At 40.1% G+C, this 21,700-nt stretch overlaps 1 protein-coding gene across 2 annotated transcripts in view; it reads right to left on the reverse strand.

Moving 5' to 3' along the window:
• Positions 1-21,700, reverse strand: part of SPTBN5 (spectrin beta, non-erythrocytic 5) — a 97,827-nt gene that overhangs the window by 60,314 nt on the left and 15,813 nt on the right. For both annotated transcript variants that reach the window (XM_032990105.2, XM_032990104.2), the window contains 20 exons: positions 20,662-20,853; positions 19,802-19,954; positions 19,136-19,266; positions 17,684-17,935; positions 16,725-17,012; positions 15,833-16,079; positions 14,835-14,974; positions 13,752-13,851; positions 12,875-13,045; positions 12,618-12,782; positions 11,627-11,853; positions 10,867-11,053; positions 9,275-9,475; positions 7,996-8,112; positions 7,227-7,390; positions 5,471-5,603; positions 4,492-4,637; positions 3,652-3,766; positions 1,557-1,667; positions 755-934 (listed from right to left, as the gene is read on the reverse strand). In XM_032990105.2, coding sequence (XP_032845996.2) covers positions 755-934; positions 1,557-1,667; positions 3,652-3,766; positions 4,492-4,637; positions 5,471-5,603; positions 7,227-7,390; positions 7,996-8,112; positions 9,275-9,475; positions 10,867-11,053; positions 11,627-11,853; positions 12,618-12,782; positions 12,875-13,045; positions 13,752-13,851; positions 14,835-14,974; positions 15,833-16,079; positions 16,725-17,012; positions 17,684-17,935; positions 19,136-19,266; positions 19,802-19,954; positions 20,662-20,853 — 3,420 coding nt within the window. The remainder of the gene's footprint in view (positions 1-754; positions 935-1,556; positions 1,668-3,651; positions 3,767-4,491; positions 4,638-5,470; positions 5,604-7,226; positions 7,391-7,995; positions 8,113-9,274; positions 9,476-10,866; positions 11,054-11,626; positions 11,854-12,617; positions 12,783-12,874; positions 13,046-13,751; positions 13,852-14,834; positions 14,975-15,832; positions 16,080-16,724; positions 17,013-17,683; positions 17,936-19,135; positions 19,267-19,801; positions 19,955-20,661; positions 20,854-21,700) is intronic.

The following is a 21,700-nucleotide window of genomic DNA, read 5'->3' on the forward strand; positions in this document are numbered from 1 at the left end:
GAACAATTTAAGAATACAAAAGAAATGTAAAGGTATTCTAGAAATCTACGTTAGCGATTTCCTTCATGATAAAAGGGGGCACCCTTGCAGTTTTAGTACCTGCTACTGCAGTACTCATAGCAATAATCTACTAATTTGCAGTGGTGTAGCTCAAATGCCTTCACTGAGACTACTGACATTCACAAAGTATTCCATGGCAATTCATAGCTCAGTGACCTACTGAGTTCTTTGGAGACAAAGCTACTGTGCACTGCAGATGATGATATTACGCTGATATATGCATGTCACTGTGTTTAAGCAACTTGAGAGGTTACTGCAAAGACCAGTGAGTTGTACTTGATACATTCCATAGAGTAAATTAACTGAGGGTTATTGCATGCTCTGAGAGAGGGAACAAACATTTAGCTTTTATAAATAGGAGTCTAACATCTATTTTTATCACTCTTACTCAGTGGGAATTGCAGAGTCTTTGAAAAGACTACTGCTACTCCTGAGAAGTGATAACCATTTCTGACAACTATCAATTATCCCATACACAGTTGGATACAAGCTTTCCTTCCTACAGAAAGTAAATATCCTTATCCTCTAGCACCTTTCTAAATAGCTACAAGCACTTACATATTTGATTAATAACACAGATAGCACCTGCAGCCTTTTACATCAACCTTTGCAGCTTGGAAGTACACCTATGTTTCACACACACTGAAGGCAGCTTTCCCCTGTGCACCAACAGACAGAAGGCAGAAGTGCTTACATGTGCCTGAAACTGGTAAAGCCTGTATGCTTGTTCCAGAAGTTTCTTGCGCAGTTCCACTTTAGACTTCAGGGCCTTCCAGTTGGTCACTATAGCCTGCTGCTTTGCTTTCACATTTTCCACCTGCTTCTTTGAACAATGGGTCAGCACATGATCTGCAGAGTGGATCAGCTCCTGCAGCTATACACAGAGACAAAAGAAGAGGGTAAGAAAGAGAGAACCATAGAGATCCAACTAATATCATAGAAGTTATGATAAGGGCTATGTTAATTGTACATGAGACTACAATTCATGCAACATTTTCTGACCTAACCTTATTCAGGCTAAACAAAAGCTTCCCCAATTTCAGTTCTATGGAATAACAGTGACATCCAGTGTTTGCTAAGGCTCATCACAACGCTGTTTTTTCAAATAGGCAGGCAGATTTTGTTTCTCATTTTTGCTATACCTTTTTCCTTGCAATCACCTGGAACACTTTGAAGATGGCAATAAACATATTATAAAGCCTGGCATAATCATACATTTCAAACTGTGATCAAAAATATCCTTGTGAAGCACTTGAATAGACAGCATTTATTGTAATATGTCTCTTACCTGTAAGGTTTTAACTGACCTACTTTATCATTGCCATCAAACCTTGAACATATTAAAAAAGCTGAAAACTAAGGAAGATCGTTAGAGATTTCCAGGCTCTCACAGACAGCCTGTAACAATTTGGTTCACAATACCAAATTATTACTATGATTGTCTCGGAGACTTGAATTTTGGCTACACATTAAAGACCACAAATGGCTTTCATTACCTGCTGCTCATTCCCACAGAGCTCATGCTCCAGGGCCACGTGGTTCCGGAGCTGAGTTTGCACACCTCTCAAGTCCTTAGCAACACCATCTGGAATACTTTTGGACTTCTCCTAGAAGGAAGAAATCAGAGACAGCTTTGTTACTTTCTACTTCCAAGCAAAACGCACTACAAGCCTACTTCAGTCATTTTGTGTAGTGCAGCTCGTACTGCACAGTTAAGGACATGACAGGTAAAAGAAAGCAGGAAAACTCACTTGTAAGTATCTTAGTGATTAAGCTACCTAATTGGACTATGAGAGATGAACGTTCAAGTATTTCCTTGATCAGACAATGCAGGAGAATGTCTTACAGGCTCTGAGTTGGGAATTAATCTTGAATAGCTACTGCACTGACATATAGTGAATTCTTAAAGTAACATTAACAACCAACAGTTTCAGGCCACTCTTTGGAATACAGGTGATCTATCTGTGAACCATCTTTAGATAAAAGTTGTTACACATGTTCAGGAAAGATGAGTTAAAAATGGCATATAAGCAAGGAAAGATTACTGTAAAGATGAGAGAAACAGAGAAACCATCACATAGAAGGAGACTTAAACACTTATTTAGCTCAACAAAGGTTCTGAGGGGATCTAGTTGTTACACAGACATGCACTGGGAACAGAGCAAGCGAAGATAAAAGGCATTTCAGATGGAGTACAACACTGTTGCTAGAATAACATTATTAGAAACTTGCTCCAGGCCAATTTAGGTGAAAATTAGATGAACATTTCTAACCATTGGAGAAGTGCATTTTTGTAACAGATTCACAGGCTGCTTTGGGGTACCAAGAGTGCGTCTTGGTAAGGCACTGTAAAAGGAGATGAACGTTGTAGTTGCCTATGATACGATGGCACTGGAGTTGATGTCTTAAGCAAGATCTTCTAGTACTATATTCCTGTGAGAAATGGCTTTCCTTGGTAGACATCTGACCAGAGTACACAGAAAGGTGTGGGCAAGATGACTGAATTACTCTTCCACTCAAGAGTAAAGCTTATTAACAAGGTACGATGCAAGAAGTGTGTCTTGGTTGCCTGGGCCAAATTCAGCATAGGGGTAAACCAACAGCTGGTCTGTGAAGTGTTTCTGAACTATCACTTGTCACTGCCACCACATTAACTACTTCTTCACTGAAGTTGAATATGCACCAGCTTCTGAAAATCTCAACTGGTATATAGTGAAATATTATGATGTTTGATTTTCCATTCACGACAGGGAAAGAAAACAAGAATAACATATTTGAATAAGGCAGCCTCTGCCAGAACAAGCAAGTAGAAGGTCTACCACATGTAACTTAACAAAGCTCTGTTGCCTTGCAAACAGTGGAAGCTCTGTTGGATTGCCACCTCCTGTACACATCTGCATTAGGGAAACTACACCTCCCAGTACAGAAAGGATGTGGTTTCTCCATGAAATTCTTCAGGATGCTCAGATAAAACAGAAACCTGAAGATTTTCATTGGGACTGCTCCCCCCAGTTTTCACACTGGGACTGTTTGAAATTATTGCCAGTACTGGGCACTGAAATGAGAGGAAAAGATTCTGGGCTCAGAAAACAATTCAATCATGATTGCCTGAAAACCTTCCAAGATACTAGTCACTGTAATCCAGACAAATGCCTTTTTCACAAGACAGTTCTTTCTTCAGCACAGAAAGTTACGGTAGTATACAGAGAAGAACCACAGTGAGGCAGTAAACAGTTTCTTAGCCAGGCCTAGTGAATATATGCAACTGTGTACTGTGAATATATGCAACTATATGCACTGTGAGGCAACCTAGTTCAAGCCCTGGTCTTCTTGCTTTATCCCACAGATCAGCAACTCTAGCTGCACCTGGTTTCATCAGTGGTTCTCATCAAATGGCCAGTTAGGCATCTAAGGATTTCCTAGGATTATTTTTTTTAACACTTTGAGTAATCACACAGGTTTATAACTGAGATCTTTTTATTTTTTTTTTTTTAGAAGTCAGCAGTAAGCATGCTTAGAATTGTAAGAATACTCCACAAACTAAGATGAAATTAAGTTCTCATTATATGAGACTTTCTCATTATTTTTTACCTCAATATGGGCCAGAGCATCTGTCAGATCTTGGTAACATTTGTGAATCGCTTCACCATCTCTCAACCGCTCACCTCGTAATCTGGTAATTTCCAGCAACTCATCCCAGGAGTTCCTACAAGGGAGGATGGGGGAAAAATATCACGTAAAACATTCAGACTAGGAGTAAAGCAGATTAACAGGCTGAAGAAAGACTGAAAACAAGACCTTCTCTTTGTTTTTCATTCCTGCCATTAAATTCTGTTGGAATGATTCTCTGAGGGGCAGCATGTCTCTCACCCTACTCTGTCCTTGTTCTGTCTGCTCCACACACTTAAATAGATGGTCCTATATAAGGGTGTCCCTGTCCAATATGCTTTTCAGGTGTTATATGCAGGACTTGGAGGACTGAGTCAGACCCTACTACTTCTTCATGTTTCTCTTCCGGGCCAGCTTGAACCGATGCTAGACATAAGAAGCTCAGAACATATTAACGTTCTGCAGAGCAGTCAATGATATTCAAACTTGATAATCAGAAGCAATAAAGAAGCAACTAAATGCCTAGCCTTCCAGTTAGATGATCCTGTTTCAAAGGGCAAAGGAAGTTCACTCGTCCCTTACTTGTAAAGCACCTCTGATGCAATTTACAAGAAGCAAAATCAGCAGGCAGATAATGTCTTCGTTATCATCGTCTATTTTTAAATTAGACATGGCAGCAGCTCTGTATCAGTGAGCAAACCACGTATTTTGCAGGTAGAGAATCGGGAGAACATGCTTTATCCTTTTCTAATTCCTTTTCACCTCCTCCTTAAGAGTGAACTGAAAGGACAAAGCATTATAGGGCTAACACAAGTCTCCTACCTTAGCTCTTTCTGCTTCTGCCGAATTTCCCGGGACTCAGAATGTCCACAGTTCAGCAAGTTGTCTGCCAGCTGGTGGCAAGCCACAACCCTTTTCTCAGCTGCTTCCAAATGGTGTCGGAAGGTGTCATATTTGGCACAAAGTTGCTTTTGAAGGAAAAACAACAACAACAAAAAGGCATTTTGAGTGCTCTCTTTTCCCAAACTTAACTGCTCAGCTATCAGAGCACAGCCAAATGACAGGTAATAAGCTGATCATATCCGGAGACAGAGAAACTTCACAGAATGACTGGATTTTACCTCCAAAGACCATGAGGAGATACAAACTATTAGCAAAACATGAGGTTTGTGATGTAGATGGGAGGCAGAAACACTATTACCAGGGATAGAAACAAACATTCAATATACAATGAATTTCAATTGTTAATTTATGTTTTCACTTCATAAATGCAAATGTGTATTCAACACTATAATATAACTCAATAATGTAGTCCAATTTTAAGATTCAAGACACAAGATATTTTGAAATAAATTATAAAAATGAGGATTCTGAATGGCTATTGATTTTTAACAGGCTGGCATTAGATTAGTTGCTGTGCCATGTGAAGAGGTATATCTATAGATGTCTGTACATCAGCATTTGTGATGAAAACTATCTTTAATGGACACCACACTGAAATATCTGGTTATTAAAAATAGAAGGGAGTTGTTCTCTGAAGGCATAGACATTTTAGCATGCATTTGTTTCACACAGCTCAGCCCCCATGGTAAGAGGATGTAAGTGTTAGGCAATGCTGCCAGCCTGTCATAATGAGTCAATCCTTCCCACCCAGTTCTCAACCTTTTCTCTTCCCATCTCCCAGTTATTTTTACTTATTTCTTACTCTGTCTTACAAGTTTTCAAGGACAACCCTAGAATCTTTTTACACTCTCACTGCATACAGTTTGGTTGATTTTCAATCTGTTACTCAAAAACTCACCAAGACATGTTCATAATCATTTCCAAAATCTTCAGAGCTGGATGTCTGTTTCTGCTGAGTTATCCAGTCTTGCAGATCTTCATATTCTCGTAGAAACTCATGCAAGACAAGAGTCTCATCCAGCTTCTTCCTTCTGTTTGGGGGAAGGAGACAAGACAATAGGATTAGACCAAGGCAGTATAAGAGGAAGGCAAGAAGTAACTTTCTTCTTATGAATCCCCTAAACCTCTCACCATCAAGAATCATTCTCTCTAATGGAGTTGACTTCATTTCTCAAGATTGGAAATTATGTTTGTAGGATGACAGTTGTCAGCCAGGTCAGAGGTACTGGCTGAATTTCCCAGAAAAGCACTGTGTCTAGCTGAGCTCTCTCCTAGGTTTTGAGTTTTTGAGTTTGTTTTTGTTGGTTTGTTTTGGCTGGTTTGTTCTTCCCATAAGACTACACTTCATTTTTTTTTCCAGATCTCTCTTTCTAATGATTTCTAAAGACTTATGAAAATGAGAAGGAAATCTTTCTAACTGAGGACGCTGCATCAGGAAGACAAGTACTACGAAAGCCACTTTATGCAATTCTGTTCATACTTCCTGTTCAGCAGAACTGCTGCAACCTGCTGCATATTTCTGATCATCAAGAGTATCTTATAATATAGCCTGACATGTTACAGGCCTTCCACAGTAAACAAAATACCAATTTTCCACCAGCTAACACTACCTGGCGACTGTGCAAATATTCCAGGAAAGACAAACCTGGCTTCCCTGTTTGAATCATAAGAGATGTAGCCTGCTGATAGAGTTCAGCCCGCCAAGAAGAATGCAGACCAGAGGTACAAACCAGAGCACCAATAAGGACCTGTGAGACTCAGGTTAACATTAAGCATGAATAACACATAACATTTATGTGTTCAAAATACACAAGCGTTTTGATATTTCCAGATTAAGTATTTATTTTTCTGAACTTTTCATTCACAAGATTTTCTATTGATGCTTTTACTTTATAAATATAAACAAGAATAAAAACAAAAGGTAAAACATCAGCATTTCCTCAAGGCTTAATTATTCTAGTACTCAGACTCATTTATTTGTTATTCTACTTGCAGATCCCCATTCCTTTTCTGACTGAAATTTTTGTGGAGGAAAATCCTAAACTGTTCAGACATTTGTTCCTTCCTGACAAGAAACCAGAAGTATTTAGAAACCCTGTGTACAAGCAAACCATCCTGTTGTAAACATCTTACTGTAACAATAACGGAAAAGAAGTGAAATGAAAAGTAAACGACTCATTCAAGAATAAAGCCCTTCCTATACTAGCACAGTCACTGGGCATAAATGTAAGTGTAACTATAATTGTCTCCCTTCTGCTACATAATGAATTAAGTAATTTTCAAGCAACACTAAGGAAACCTTTTAAAAACATTTTTTTTCCTTATGTTAGCAGATTCAAAACACCACAAAGGCAAGACAGAATCTGGCATCTCAAGTCACTTTACAGGAGGATGATGAAGGGTAAAGAGGAAATTTGAGGTCTTCAAATCCTTAACATATAGCAAAACTCCCTGAATAAAATGTAGAGTACTTGCCTAGCAATAATGAAAAGCTCATAGGTGCACAGAATTCTAATATAGAAACAAGCAATTTCCTAAATGTAATTGATAATGTATATGATCTAAATTCCAGTGAGGTAACTGGAGATATCCTTTATTGACTTCAGTGGGCTCTGAATCAAAACTGGGATCCAAGGGGCAGTTCTAGTTTATACCTTGCTGCTGCTAGTTCCTGCAGCTCCTGGAGTCTTGAATGAACTTGTTCCTTTGGTGCATCAACCTCAACATACTGGATGGAGCCCACAAGAGGAAGAGCTTGGGCACTTTCACTCAGTTCTTTCATAAAATTTTGGTAAATAACAATCTCATGCTCCAGTGCCTGGCAGAGAAAAGAATAAAAGAATGGATTGAGAGCCAGTTGTGCAAGATACTCACTGTTTCAACTTTTGCACCAGCCTATGGTGTAGTCATTGAGTCATTAAAAGAGAAAAATGTTCTGGAAGCATGTGATGTTTCCAGTCAGTTTTAGAATATTTTCTAGTAACAATTTTTTGAGAAAAAAAAAAAAAAAAAAAAAAAAGCGTACATAAATTCAAACATATTAGGTGAATAAAGACAGTTAGAAATTCCTAATGTTTTATTAGGCGGAGGAAAGTATTCCTGGAATAATACTCTACGTGTATCTTTGATTCTAGGAAAAAAAATAAGGCTTCTGCATGCATCTGTTGAGACTGAAAAGCAGACATCAGATCATAGTCTGTTTTGGCCTCAGAAAAATAAGATGAGAATATTCACCATTCTCCTTTTTCCCCAAACTACATCTTTTCCAGCCATATTAGTAATCTCTTCTATCAGTCCATTCACATGCAGACATACATCAATGTGAAATATCTTGTAGATGGCTGGACAATGAGATAGAATATTTTACAACCATAGACAGACCAGAAGATCCGGCCAGCATACAGAACTCAAGCAGATAAATACCTTATGTTTCTTGAGGAGTTTCAGTGTTCCATCTTCATCCTTACCATAGTCCTTGCTTGTCACAAGTGGATGTTTTTCTGCTATCCAAGCCTCCAGGTCTGAAGTATTCATTAAAAACTATCAGTTCAAGAAAAAGCAAATTAGTTTCTACCTCAACTTCAAATTACTCACACCATTTTTTTGACCTAATACATTCTAAATGGAGGGCACACTGTAAGATTTACTATGAAGTTTTATTAAATAACAATTAAAGAATATTTAATCTCAGGAACTACTATTCCACACTGTTGTTCTGTCAAATCATACAAAGGTGAAGGAGGCCACAGATGGAAGACTTCAGTGCAAGATAACTAAGGTCTTCTCCAGGCATCAAAGCTCTGGCAGTAAGTTTCAAGTTGTCTCACTTTTCTTTCTTCGCATCAATATCCCTTCTCAAGTCTTCCTTTACCTTATTCACTAAGGGTAGGGGCTAACTGTATAATATCAGTGTGATATTTCTCCTTCCCCTTTCTGAGAAGTTCAAATCACCTATAAAGATCAGGCTTCATAAAATGTATAGTATGGAAAGCTGTTTTTATAGATGGAGGAAATAAGAGTCAGATGATCAAATTCCCCAGGGAACATACTTTAGGTGGGCCTGTGAAATCTGTGCAAATGCTGTTTATGTCTACAGAACTGCATGTGTTATCTGAATAACTTCACTCCTACATGACCTACTGATGATAGAAAATTTGATAAATATTTGCATGCAATTTATTTTTTAAACAGGCTAAACATAAGGTCCAGTATCCTGTTGAAAATAATACGGCCAAAATTCCTAACTTGCTCTGATAATGAAGGAGTGTTATCAGTTTCTCAGTATAATTTTGTCATCTGGAACAGGCAAAGATTGGATGGCACAAGAGATCACTTCTTTTCTGATTTCCTTGTCATAATTCTCAAGTATGAAGGGCCAGTTCAGAATCCATCACATTACTTAAGTCAAAGCATGAGACTGTGTAACAATATTGAGAAAGGAGCTACTACTAGGAGAAATCTGTGTTCTACACACAACTGTAAGGGATGAGTTCAGAGTCCAAGGCAAACCTCTAGAGCAACATCCCTAGTCCAGGGCCTGCATTCAGCTATGCAACCCAGCCCTCCATTCCCATGAGCCTGGCCTCAAGCAACTGAAGTAAATACCAGTCCCAGCAAAGCTGTTTTGTTATTCACTTTAAAACTTTGGTCCTCTTGTCTGTCTGTAGAAGCTACTGTGTAAGCACTTTGCTGCAATTTGTACCTCCTGGAAGCCAACTGAGTGCTGAAGCTGCTTCGTCCTTTCCTCACAGGCCTTCTCCAAGACCTGCCAGGCAGTCACAAGTGCCTGGCATTTCTCACTTATTTTCTGAGATGATGGGTGCTGGCCTACAACCATTGTCTTTCCTTTATCCAGGACTCGCTGGACTTGCTGTTTGTGGGCATTCACTTCTGCCTGTAGTTCCTGGCAATGAGATAAAATAAAAAACAGGAATAAAGGAAGGGTAAATAAAGGAAGGGTATGCAAGGACACAGAAAATCTGTGTGCTCTTAGTCCTAAGCAAAACTGGAAGCTGGTGACTGTGGGCAGAGTATAGCCAGTGGACACAAGGGCTCTCTGCAGCCTGAGCCACTGGTCCCAGCCCTGCCTGTATAATGCTTTGCTCTTGTGCTGCTACTGAGGGAGGAAGTAAGAATCTGTAAAATGGCAGCAGACATCCTTTAACTTCCCTACACCCTCAGCATTACTCACCAAAGTCCTCAGCCTGGTGCTCTGGACTGGTTCTACCCCTTCTCCTTACCATGCACCTGCCCCTTTCCCTGGCCAGCAGCCAGGGAGGTTTGGGAGATGGAGTAGGAGAAGGGGTGACACATAAAGCTGGGGGATTCAGAAAAGAGTGTTGGGCTGCTGATGGGAAAATAAAACATCGCAGAGGGTGAATGGGCTGGAGGATGATGGGAAGAGAGACTCTACTGACAGAATTGTCAACAGTGGCATAAAAATCATTACACTCCTGCTCCATAAAGCCTCCTCACTGGTCTTACAACCTCTCTCATGGAACTTGCAATCCAGGTGCTGCAAAATCGTGTTGCCTGTGATGCAGGGCAGCTCTGATGTGCCCTTCTGGCTGTGAGGAACTGGTAAAAGGAATCAAACTCTCCAGAAATCAGTGTTAAATTGTTGTTATAAATACATTGACTGTGGTTTGTTCAAATCATTTTGCAAGCAGTATAGAACTAAAATGAACATTAAAGGGTTGTTTTATGCTCTCCTAGAGAATCTAGCATGCACATACCTCAAGACTGCATGTATAATGAAGCCATAAGCATATTACTAAAATAGGATGAGCATATAACAGTCAAAATGTTCAACCCAGATCAACTCACAAAACAAAAACTTAATTTCTTCTATTTAGTGTCAGGTACACTAGCTTTTTATTCACTTTTAATGGGAAGAGCTACAAAATTTCTCTGAATAATAATACTGCAAAATATAACAAATTTTGCAGTTCCCACAGGAACTTCATGCTTGCTTTGAAAATCATCACCACATTGCTGACTTGTCTTAATCCACTGGAACCATTTTAGTTGGGCTAGTGCTGAAATTGGTGAATGTACTCATTGAAAGTGTATCAATACATTTTGCTTTTAATGGCCTTCCCGAAGGTAAAGGAGAACTATTCAGGTGCTGGTTTGCAGGCTGGGATGAAATGCAATGTGCCAATATCATAGAATCACAGAATGGTTTGGGTTGGAAGGGTTCTTAAAGATCATCTAGTTCCAACCCCCCTGCCACGGGCAGGAACACCTTTCACTAGATCAGGTTGCTATATTACACTCGATTAAATGAGTTACCTTGTGTTTTTGCAACAGGCTTTGAGCCACATCCAAGGACTTCCCACAGTTGGTGGAATGGACAATGGGTAATCGCTCATTAATCCAGTTCAGTTCCATGTCATGATAATGATAGAACTCACAAAGATCCACTGCAGCTTCCAGCAACTTACGCCTCTCATCAAGTGGTGCTTGCAAAGACTCAAACCTAGGGGTCATCCATTAAATATATGTTAAAACAAAGCTTTATCCTGATTCCTGTCAAAGGAATTAGGCTGATACCACTGTGAAGATTAGAAAACACTGGACGCTTATTTGCAATTAAATTTCAATGGTTAGTTCTGGCTGCGCATACAAGAATCCCTTCTCCAGAAGGCTACTTTTGGCAAGTAGACTTATATGATAACACTATATGAAATCAGAGGAAAAGTGATTTACACTTTTGAAGTCCCAGGCTTGTCCTGTGATATTTTAAGGAACTAGTCACTATTGAATGTTGGATCACTGCACCTCTTGGAAAGCAGTGGATGACCTATCAATAAGCAAATGACTAGAGAAGGAGTGCAGCGGGCAAGAAGCAAGGTCCTGTAATAAAGGTTGAGGTGACTCAAGAGGCAGCTGTGTAGGGGCACATGAAAGTATAGTTGTGGTACAACAGGGAGGAGAAATCATTCCTGAATATGGGTTAAATCTAATCAACTACAGGACATTTTCTAGAAGGTAGAACAAAAAAATGATATTTGTCACAAGGGGTGGAGACAAAAAGAGAGTTGCACCTCACCTTTTCAGATATTTCTGTGTTTCATCCAGAATCCTCTGGGAGTCAAAGTGATTGGTGGCCATTTTCCTTGCATGAGATACAATAGAGTTCATTTTCTCTGCCAGCTCACGCGTCTCATTTTCCAGCTGTCTGTGCTGCTTCAGTAGATCACGGCTGGAGCGCAAATCATGGCCTGTCTCAGATTCCTGAAGAACTTTCTCAATTTTCTCTATCTTCTTTTTGGCATCCTGCCAGGAAGAGATTATGGCACATTCATACTGACCTTTCAACATCATTTTAATTCACTCAGCCCCTCCCATGACAGCTTCCTGGACACAATTTTTAAATTTACATGTCCTTTTTTTGGTAGCATGATGGCCAGGTGTCTCTAAGAGGTATCTCCTAGGGATATTTTGTTTTGCACACTATTTTGGAGTAGTCTTCTCTCTGACACACATGCACATCATTAAAAACAGTCTCTTTGAACTATCTTCAGTGACATAATACAAAATAATCAATCAATCTTCAAAGGCTTCAGATTGTAGCTACAGCACAACAGCAGTTCTATGACATACTGGTATCAAAACAGCTTCACAGCACATTGTTCCTCTTACACAATTTGCCCGGATGACAATGTACTTAATACAGTGCTATGCCTCCAACCCCCAAACTGACTCCAGCAAGAGGTTATGTTTGCACAGCATTGACCCATGCAAAGAGTTTTGATTGTTTTCCCAGCACAGGATGGCCAAACAGATGCAGTGCTGAGCCCAAGTTCAAGAGCTTTGTGTCTCGGTGCTTTGCTGGCACTGTTACCCTGCTCATAGCTTTGGAGAGAGCTTGGTCAGCATTATATTGGGTTTTCTCTCCTAAGACTGTAGACAAAATGGACACCTTAAAATGCATTTTTATCTGGATGGTATTTTGTTATTTTCCTTTTTGTGAGGACCACACAACAAAGGAACCAGGATCCTAGGCCATTCCTCCCCTCTGTTCCCTATAACCTCCTGACCTGGAGCAGTTCCATGAGCTGTTCTTGCTGCCCAGCTTGTCTCAGCTTGTCACCTCGCTCTATCATCTTGCCATACAATTCTTTCCACTTCTTTTGAAGCTCTGACATCTTCTCCTGGATAGCAACTGCAGCATAATGGTTGCCTTCAATCAGTTGATTTCCTTTCTGGAGAAACACAGCACATCATTTTTTTGAGCAGATCAGCATCTATGAAGTTTGGGACAAGATAGAAGGCTTAGCTCCAAAACTGCCTTCACCTTTATCAGTGTTGCAAAGTGTTCATCATTAGCCATCATTTCCTTCTCAGCAGCCTCATGCCACTTCAGCTTGCGTAGAACATTTGTTGGATCACGATAGGATTCATCTGATGCAATCTTGTATTTCTCTTCCATCCATATCAAAAGCTCAGCAGCGTCACGATTAAACTCCTTACACAAACAAACAGGATTAAATTGATTTAACTTCTGGTTCGGTGTAAGTTTGCAGTGCATCCTTGCTGTTAGGATCAAGCCCTGATATCTTTTTTCTTCCCTAACAGTTACGAAATGTGGTATATTTTCATCTAAAAGTTGTTCTAGGTATTCAACAGTCCTAACTGAAGATGTATGACCTTGAACCATTGACAAGCTTTTAAGCTCTCAGAGTAATATCTCTTAGTCCCTTTTTTTACCACATTTAGTAATCTGTTGCCTTTAATTGTCAGTGAAGGTTTGCATTTTTAATAGACTGTTTTAACCATAAGTGGTCCCATCCTCCAGTCTAACTTTGTATCAGCACTGGAAACTAAATGTGGTGCCAAAAGTACAGTTACCATAAATAACTGCCAAATTATTAAGGCCCAGAACAATAATTAGTAACGAACAGAATAAACATCCAGTTGAAAAGATATTCTGTTGATATTTTTCATTCAATATCTCCATTTTTGCTTTGGCATTTTGCTATGGTTATGGCTTTGTAAGATTTATCACCAATGCATCACCTGCTCCCTTGAAAGTGAAATTCTCTGTCTCACAGCCAAAGAGAAAACGAGCTACAGTAGGAATGTTCAGCAGTTTGAGATTTGTGCCATATTAATACAAAGGGCAAAATTAATTTACACATGCCTAACCAAATCTGCAGTATCAGTTCTCTTACCTGCAGCTGTAGGGAATCCAACAATCTCTGTTTTCTCCTGGCATTGCTTTGTATCAGCCGCTCCCACCTTCGCCGGAGAGTGACCAGTCTCTCTTCAATACTACCAAGAAAACCAGGAAGCCCAATACAGTACTAGTCATATTGGTTCTCCTTGGTTGTATTGTAGTCATGACTATGATATAAATGGAATCTAGTTCAACATCTCTGTTGACAGGATGATGGGAGATACAGCTCTGTCCCACAACCATGCTGGGCTCATCTGGAAAGCAGCTATTGATTGCCAGCTGCTCTGGATTTTCCTTTTGTACAGCTGTGTTACATTAGTGAATTGCAGTCATGTACATTTGACTAAAACATCCAGATCTTTCTCTTTCCCAAATATTCTACCTTAACTAATAATTTTCTCTGTAAGTGCAATAAGGCTCTGGAATGGCCTAATGGTAGTAGTGTTGGCAAGAAATCAGATTTTAAGAGCAGTTTTATAAGTTTGTGGAGGGAATTTTCAAGACATTATCACCTGTGACCACAAGAACATGGTCTTTTTGACCCAAGAGGTCTATTCTGACCCTATATTTCTAATTCTTGTTTATGCAGAGATCCCCTTACTAGATCGCAGTGGCTCTAGCACAGTAAAGGAATTACAGATGACAGTTCAGCTTCAGCAAAAACATGAAGGAGCTGCTCCTGATGAGTTATTTCCTTGTGAAGTCTTCTGTAACTTTTTAACAAAAAACATTCATTCTAATAAGTGATATGGATAAATGAAGAAAAAATTTTTTTTATGTAGGCATTTAACAAGTATACATTAAAGAAGTTTTAATGATTTATGTAATTTATGATACAAGGCAAATTTTTGTAGCATTCTGTCAAATGCCTCTTTTTACCTAAGGTATTTCACTTATTTGTCCTGAGATTACAGGAAGTCTGTATTTTTTTTTTTAATCCCTTTTTTCCACACCTCATCCAGAAGATCACAGCTTGAAGGTCAACTAAATGCTGGCTCAGAGAAAGTTTTTCATCTCATCCTAATCACATTGGGTAATTTATTAAAGCTAAATAAAAAAGGAAGTAGTTTGGACTCACACATGAGATGCAAAGTGCCTGCTTTCTATTAGGTTCACGCCATTTTCATTAAGTGCTTCAATTCTCCTCTTCAGAACCATCAGTAGTTGTTCAAATTCCTGATGTTGCTTCAGCAGGCTTCGAACTGCATCTACATGGTCCTGCATTTAAGAAAGAAAATTTGATCAAGTTTCTTCTTAGTCATATGTTGTTTCTGTAACAATGAAAAAAAAATATGGACCTTATTTTCCCCCTTCTTTTTCAGACAGCAGATATAGTATACATTTTGCATCTGTCTAAGGATGATCAGGGCTACAAAATGCAACAGGTGTTTAGGTTTATATCATATGTGGTTCTTCTGTTTTACGTTCCCATTCTGGTTCCATTTTCACCTTTTAAGAAAATCTGCATTCTGAATTTATGCCAGCACTCTGGCACATCTAGGTACATGCAATACAGAAGTCTGTAACTAAGTAAAATTTTATTCTACTTAGTTGATCCAAAAGTATTAAAGTTTCAGTGTCAGCTGAAAATATAAAAGATGGTGAAATACCACAACCTTCTCCTTCACTGATCTTATGAATATTGCCTGCATTTGTTTTTTTATCTTCATTTGCTTTAATGTTCTTAAAATACTCAATGAAAAGAAAAAGCTTTATTTTTTTAAAGTCAGGTTTTTACTTCATAAAAAAAAAATATTATGTTCAAGCCAAAACCTTTTTTTAATGATTAGCCACCAAACTGATGAGTCAATTGTGTATAAACCATGTGACATGTACAAACACAGCAACAAATCACAACTCTAGCTGTTTAAAAAGATTTTTTTGAGAGACAATGATCTTCATTCTCATTAAGATGAGTAAGAGCATAAGAACATTAGTAAGAACCTGAAAGTCTAGTTTTCAAGTATTAAAATGCCATGACCATAAGAATGAGGAAACAGATCTGATTAAGAAAATTATTGCCATTCCCTGGTTGGGGAGATGAAGTAAGAAAACAAAATCAGCTGCTATACATACCCCAAGGTCATCCCCCCTGAGAAAGGCCTCATGGCCAGAGAGGGCTGCGTTGATATGGTCTCCCTCCCTATTGAACTTCTGCAATTCTAGGCCATCCTGTAGCTTTTTCTGTCTCTGTTCCCATATTTTCTCCAGCTCTTTTCTCTCCTTGGCAAGCCTCTCCATGGACTGGTGGACATCTACGGTCCTGCTGTTACTGGGTTGTTCGTGGATTACTTTGCATCCTAGCTCTTCCAGCTGCACAAATCTTCCCAGAGTCAAAAAGAAAAGTAAGACTTCACTGCATGAGGGAACATTAATCTTCTTTCATCACAGCTCTTTGCTCTCTTGGCAGTGCCTAAACATTAAGCTTCCCTCCCTCCCTTTCACTCTTTTCCTGACAGCCATGGCTGTGCACTACAAAGTGCAGCTGGCTGTTTGCTCAGGGATAAATGCTGGAGGCAGCAGGTGAGATTTCCCCATTTGGATTGAAAGCCTGTATAAGCAGGCTTTCCCATTAAAAGGGAGAAGAGGTATCAGTATCTGGAACTTCATAACGGTGCAGAAGGAGAACTGAAGATGATGGTAACTGGAAGCATAAGGCCAGAGAAGGGAAGGACTGGGGGAACTGAAATAAAGCACAGATGGCACTATCCGAGTGTTGGGAGAGCTCATGAATACTACTCCAAACAGACAGCTCCTTCTTCCCCCTCCATCAGCCATCAGGTTAAGTATGCAAAAGCTAACTGGACTCTGTGTTCCAGTCTCCTTTTGACACCAAGTTTCAAGAACATTTGAATAAACTGTTGGCGTCACTTTCATACACAATTTATGTACACGATAGACGTGTTTCATCTTCCCGCTACCACTGTCATATCACTCCACTCTGCCCACCCTGACATAATCTCTCTACCTTTCTTTCTGAGACCTAATTTCTTTCAGCAGGTCCTGATGTTCCTTCAGCAGTTGCTCTGCAGAAGCCATGTCCACACCCATTTCTTCACTGCTCAGTTTCTCCCGAATGCCTTCCACCCACAGCAGGAGCCTGCGGCTCTCCTGCAGGAAGGACTGTTGATTTTGGGCCCACTGCAGAATGTCTTGCTTCTTTTGGGTCTCCAGCTTAAGCTTTGCCAGAAGCCTCTCCATGTTCTCCACCTGCTCAGTGATGGCTCTGCTCTCTGCAGGGTTGGTGTCCTTAATCCTACCAGAGGAAATAAAATACATTTAATTAGATAAGCACCTCAGGCATTTCAGCTTTAAGCAATACTCTTTAAAAGGAGTGGATTTGGATATTTACACTTCCATTGAAAAGAAAGCAGCTAAGGCAACAAATGCTCCACACTAGCAAGAAAGATTGGTGTAATTATGCTCTAATGCAGAAAGTGCATCCCTGTGAAAGACTGGTAATGCTGTTGTAGTTCAATGATTCGTTCCTATTTTGAATGTACAGAAAACTTAAAGAAGTAAAAAACTTTAAATTCATATTTCAAATTCAAACTCCTGTGCACAATTCTCTGCTATCTTTCTTCCTTAATCTTTGCTTCCCCTGATTACCCTCTTTCAGGACCTAAATGATACCTAGTTCAAAATGTGTAAGTAACTCCCGTTAGTAGAGATAATTAGAGCCACAAACAATCTTGTGGTATTTATCCTCCCACAACAGTGACGTCTGGAAGAAATCACTTCATGAATCACCCAGCCATACTCAAGACAGATGTCCTCAATCCAGCAGGCAAGACAGCTCTTCAGGTTGCTACAAAGAGAAACTTCAAGAGAAACTTCACAAGCTGCTTATTCTCTTTATAGCCATAATTTACAACATGATCTTAGAGAACTAGCAAAGAGCATGGAAACAAAGAGCAGGTTCCTTACGATTTTGCAACACTCCTCAGGTATTCAATTTTCCTCTCTATCACCAGGACCTCTCTCTCAACTGCAGACAGTTTGCGTTTGTCTGACTCCAGCCCAGCAGGTGAGTTCCCTGGTTCCAGATCCCTGAGTTGGACCATCTTGTCTTGCAGTAGTACTCCTATGCTCTGACAGTCCTGAAGAAATGTCCTCACGTCAGCCACTCCAATCAGTTCAGAGCCCTTCTCCTCCTTCAGAGTTTCCAAGCATTCCCACCTTAGAGAGAGATAACCCGATTACTTGCATCTAGCCTCAGCCACTACCTCACAACTTACCTTCACCTAAAGAGCAGATTCTATTTATAGCCTTCGTTACACATATTCAGAAAAAGTCTTGTGTAAAGATTTCATCAGGACTTAAGTGGGCTGAGGGGGTGAACACTAGCACTCCCCCACAACCTCAAATTTCATCTCAGTGCCATTTCAAGAAAGGGGGCTCTGCTTAGGTGACCAGAACACACTGGACGTGATGCCAATAAACAGAAGTGGTCAGAATCAGGTCCTGGACATACCTCTTGGTTCCAGCTGGGTGGCATGGTGCCAGTACACATTGGATACTAAACATACTTGGTGAAGGTAAATAGGGTTTGATGTTCCTTCCAATATTTTGAACCGCAGCCTCACCCTGATGTTTAAGTAACCAAATCAGCTGCTGCAGTGCAATACAGACAGAACCACTCTGAATCCACCCACCTGTGGGTGGACTCAAGTTGTTCTTTAACACACATACACACACACAAATTGCTGCAGTTTAAATAGTTCAGTGTCAAGGGAGTAGAAGCACCCCCCAGTCCCGTAGGCGTGACATGAGGCTCAGGGCCAGCCTAGAGACAGTGCAGCTGAGGGCTGCCCCATCTTCCCACTGGTGACAGTGAGAATAGGCTGCTAGGCAGCTCTGAGGATTGGGACTCACCTCTGGCCCTCGCGACCACCCCAGGCCTGCCCTGCTCGCCTCTCTGTGGGACCAGCCCTGCCTGCTGAGGCCCCTCTCCCCATCCCAAAGGGAGCAGCCAACCCTCACTGTGCCATGACAGTCTGGCCCAGGCTGAGGCCTCATAACAAAATCTGGTTTCTCGGCTGGGCAGCAGCTCTGCCCCCTCACCACAGACTAGTTGGGCTGCAGGGACAAGGGGCTGCCCCTGCTGCCTGCCCTGGTCCCTGGCTGGGGCGGTGGGACAGGCCCTGGCTGCAAGGCCCCAGGGAACTCCTGCCCCTTTGCCCCCCCTCCCTGCTGGTGACGGCTGCACCTGAATACAGCAAACGTCAGCCACACAAGAAAACCTCCCCTCAGGCCAATTCTGGGAGTTAAAAACCTATCACACATGTATTCTTTCAGTGTAATCTAGATCGGGTGTGAAAAGTCAGCTCTCCAGTTGCCCCCATAAGACAATCCTCTGTTTTATCAGTAGAACTTTACCTGTTGTTGATCTCTTTCAGCCAAATCTGGATCTCAGAATATTTGCTGGGACTGATCTTTCCATATTTAACAGCTAAGTTTTCAATATCTCCCAGCTGGCCTTTGCCTGCAGCCAGTTCCGTTAAAAAGCTCTAAACCAGGAAAGACACAAGAATGCAGAACTTGAGTTTTTTCCATTTCTATGGACATGATTCTCAATAATCAGTCCTATCTGCTCATTTCCCACTTTAGCAGTTGGCTTCTCCATTGTCTGCTGACACCATACACACCAGTGCACGTAGTTCCCCTATAACCCTCCTGATCTCTTCTGGTGTGCACACTACATCTATGCACGTATGTCTCACCCCACTGGGATGCAAGTGAACTGCAGGGTTTTTTCATCTGGCATTTTTCTTCAAGTGGCATAAGAAAAACCACAGAAAGAGTCCTTTTGTACCATGATAGTTGTACAGGATACCATATCCATAGGAGAAGTTATAGGGTCATAATTGCATCAAGTTTAAATAAGCTTGACATAGATATATGAAAGAAATATCTGATCTATGCACAACTCCATAAATTGAAATGACTTAAAAGAATCTCAGAACTTAAGTTCTTAACTTTAACTATTCACCCAAAGTCAACCTGATTTAAAAGGTGTCATCTGTGAGCAGGGAAAAGGGGTACCTGATATTTCTGTTGCATGACCTCCACATTGTCTGCTTGAGGCTGGAGAGTCCGGAAAATGTTCTCTTTCTCTTTCATCCATGACTGAAATTCTTCGCAAGAGCTACAGAAGCGGTAATATCCAATCATCTCCTCCAGAGCTTTTTTTCTGTCCTGTAAAACAGATAAAGACATAAGTATTGCTGTAATACCTCCTTGCCATTTGAAGAGAGACTAAGAAAATCCCTGCATTTAAACTACAAAACACAGGTGGTGGTTTAATAGATTTGACAGACACTGCTGAAAGAGAACACAACATGTTATTTCAAGATCACAGTACTTTCTCCCAGAGCAACAGTGGTTTACAAGCATAAGAGAAGCAGCTGGAGAGTGCTCAGCCCCCAACAGGCAGCAAGACCACTGTGCTGCTCGCTGCTGCTAAGATTTACCTCTGTAATCTCAGGAATATATAAAAGTTCTGTACAACATGTTTCTGTTGGTCTTTAGGGCAGGATTGTGTCAGGTGGGAGGGAAAAGTAATAAATGGAGAATGCAGATTATGGTTGTTTATTTTTTTTTGGTATCAAATAAGACAGCTCAAAGATTTAGGAGATGCAGCAAGTAAACATTACAGAAAAAAAATATTACACAAAAGAATTTGCTCTTCATCAAGCAAAAAGACTACAAGGTAAATGGGAAGTTTGCAAGTATAAAATGTGTTTTAATGCAAAACTTCAATGATAATCTCAAGCCTTGAAGTCCCACAGGACTTAGGCACAGTAACTGAAAAGCAGAAGCCAGCACAGCACTTAACCTCACTTTGCATTGCTTTGGACCTGACTATATTTGTGAGTTGCAAAGCATCGGAGGGGATACTATACCTCAGCCACGCTCTGTAGATTTATGTAAAGTGAATCTATTTCATCTTGGGTCTTCCAGATGTTCTCTGGAAGAAAATGAACATCTGGACTGGAGGTTCCAGGGAATGCAGTTTCAGATGTTGCCCAGGTTCGACTGAATGATAGCTTAGTTGTCTTTTGATTTAAATCACTTGGAGTTTCTGTCTTCACCATCTGTGAAGAAAAATTTAACAGAATCAATGGATGAATATTTCTGATTTGGATAAAAATTTCACATGGAAAGAAAATTTGGACTCGCTAGTTCAAATCACAGTGTTTTAACTCTTCAAATAAAACATTTCCAGTATTTGTTTGAACCTGTTTCCTTTGTTTTATACTGAAAGAATGAACCAAATAGCTGAAAAATATTTCAGTTTTGTTTAAAGAAGTTTGATTTAGCTCATTTTAAAATATATTGATTAAGTAAAAATTCTCATTTTGTGCCCACATCAAGGTTATTGGTTTTTTTGTTTTGTTTTTTAACTTTTACAATTGCCAACAAACTAAGGAATCGACTACGCTCACAGTTCTATTCGTAGTGACGTTTTAGTACATGAACATTTCTAATTTCAAAGCCTGCAAGATCCCTAGTGAATAAATTCTTTTATTTGTACATCTATACCATCTTGTCACGTGCTTTTTCATGTTTAATAACAAAGCAATGTAATTTTTGTTCTAATAAAAATTAATGGTGGAATGAGGTAAAGGAAAGACCCAAAGTGGCGCTCATAGCTCTCAAACTGGTTTGGCTAAACATCACAGAACTCTGAAGGAAGCAAGCTGTGAAACATGTCATTCATGTCCCCGACCTCTGCTGTCAAATGAGCTGATCTCAGTCAAAATTCCCTTTCTAGTCAGTGAAAAAGAGGGGCATCTGCGGAAGTTGACTTCATCCCATGTGCCCTAAACATCCATCCTAGGATGGTATAAATTCCTCCTGGAGCTCTGGGGTGGTTCATCACTACATTAGGATGCAGAAAGAATATAAAGATGTTTAAATGTCTGCTTTTAGAATCTGAAA

The sequence above is a fragment of the Tyto alba genome, unplaced genomic scaffold (assembly GCF_018691265.1).
Source record: "Tyto alba isolate M040663 unplaced genomic scaffold, T.alba_DEE_v4.0 Super-Scaffold_18, whole genome shotgun sequence".
Classification (NCBI taxonomy): Eukaryota; Metazoa; Chordata; class Aves; order Strigiformes; family Tytonidae; genus Tyto; species Tyto alba.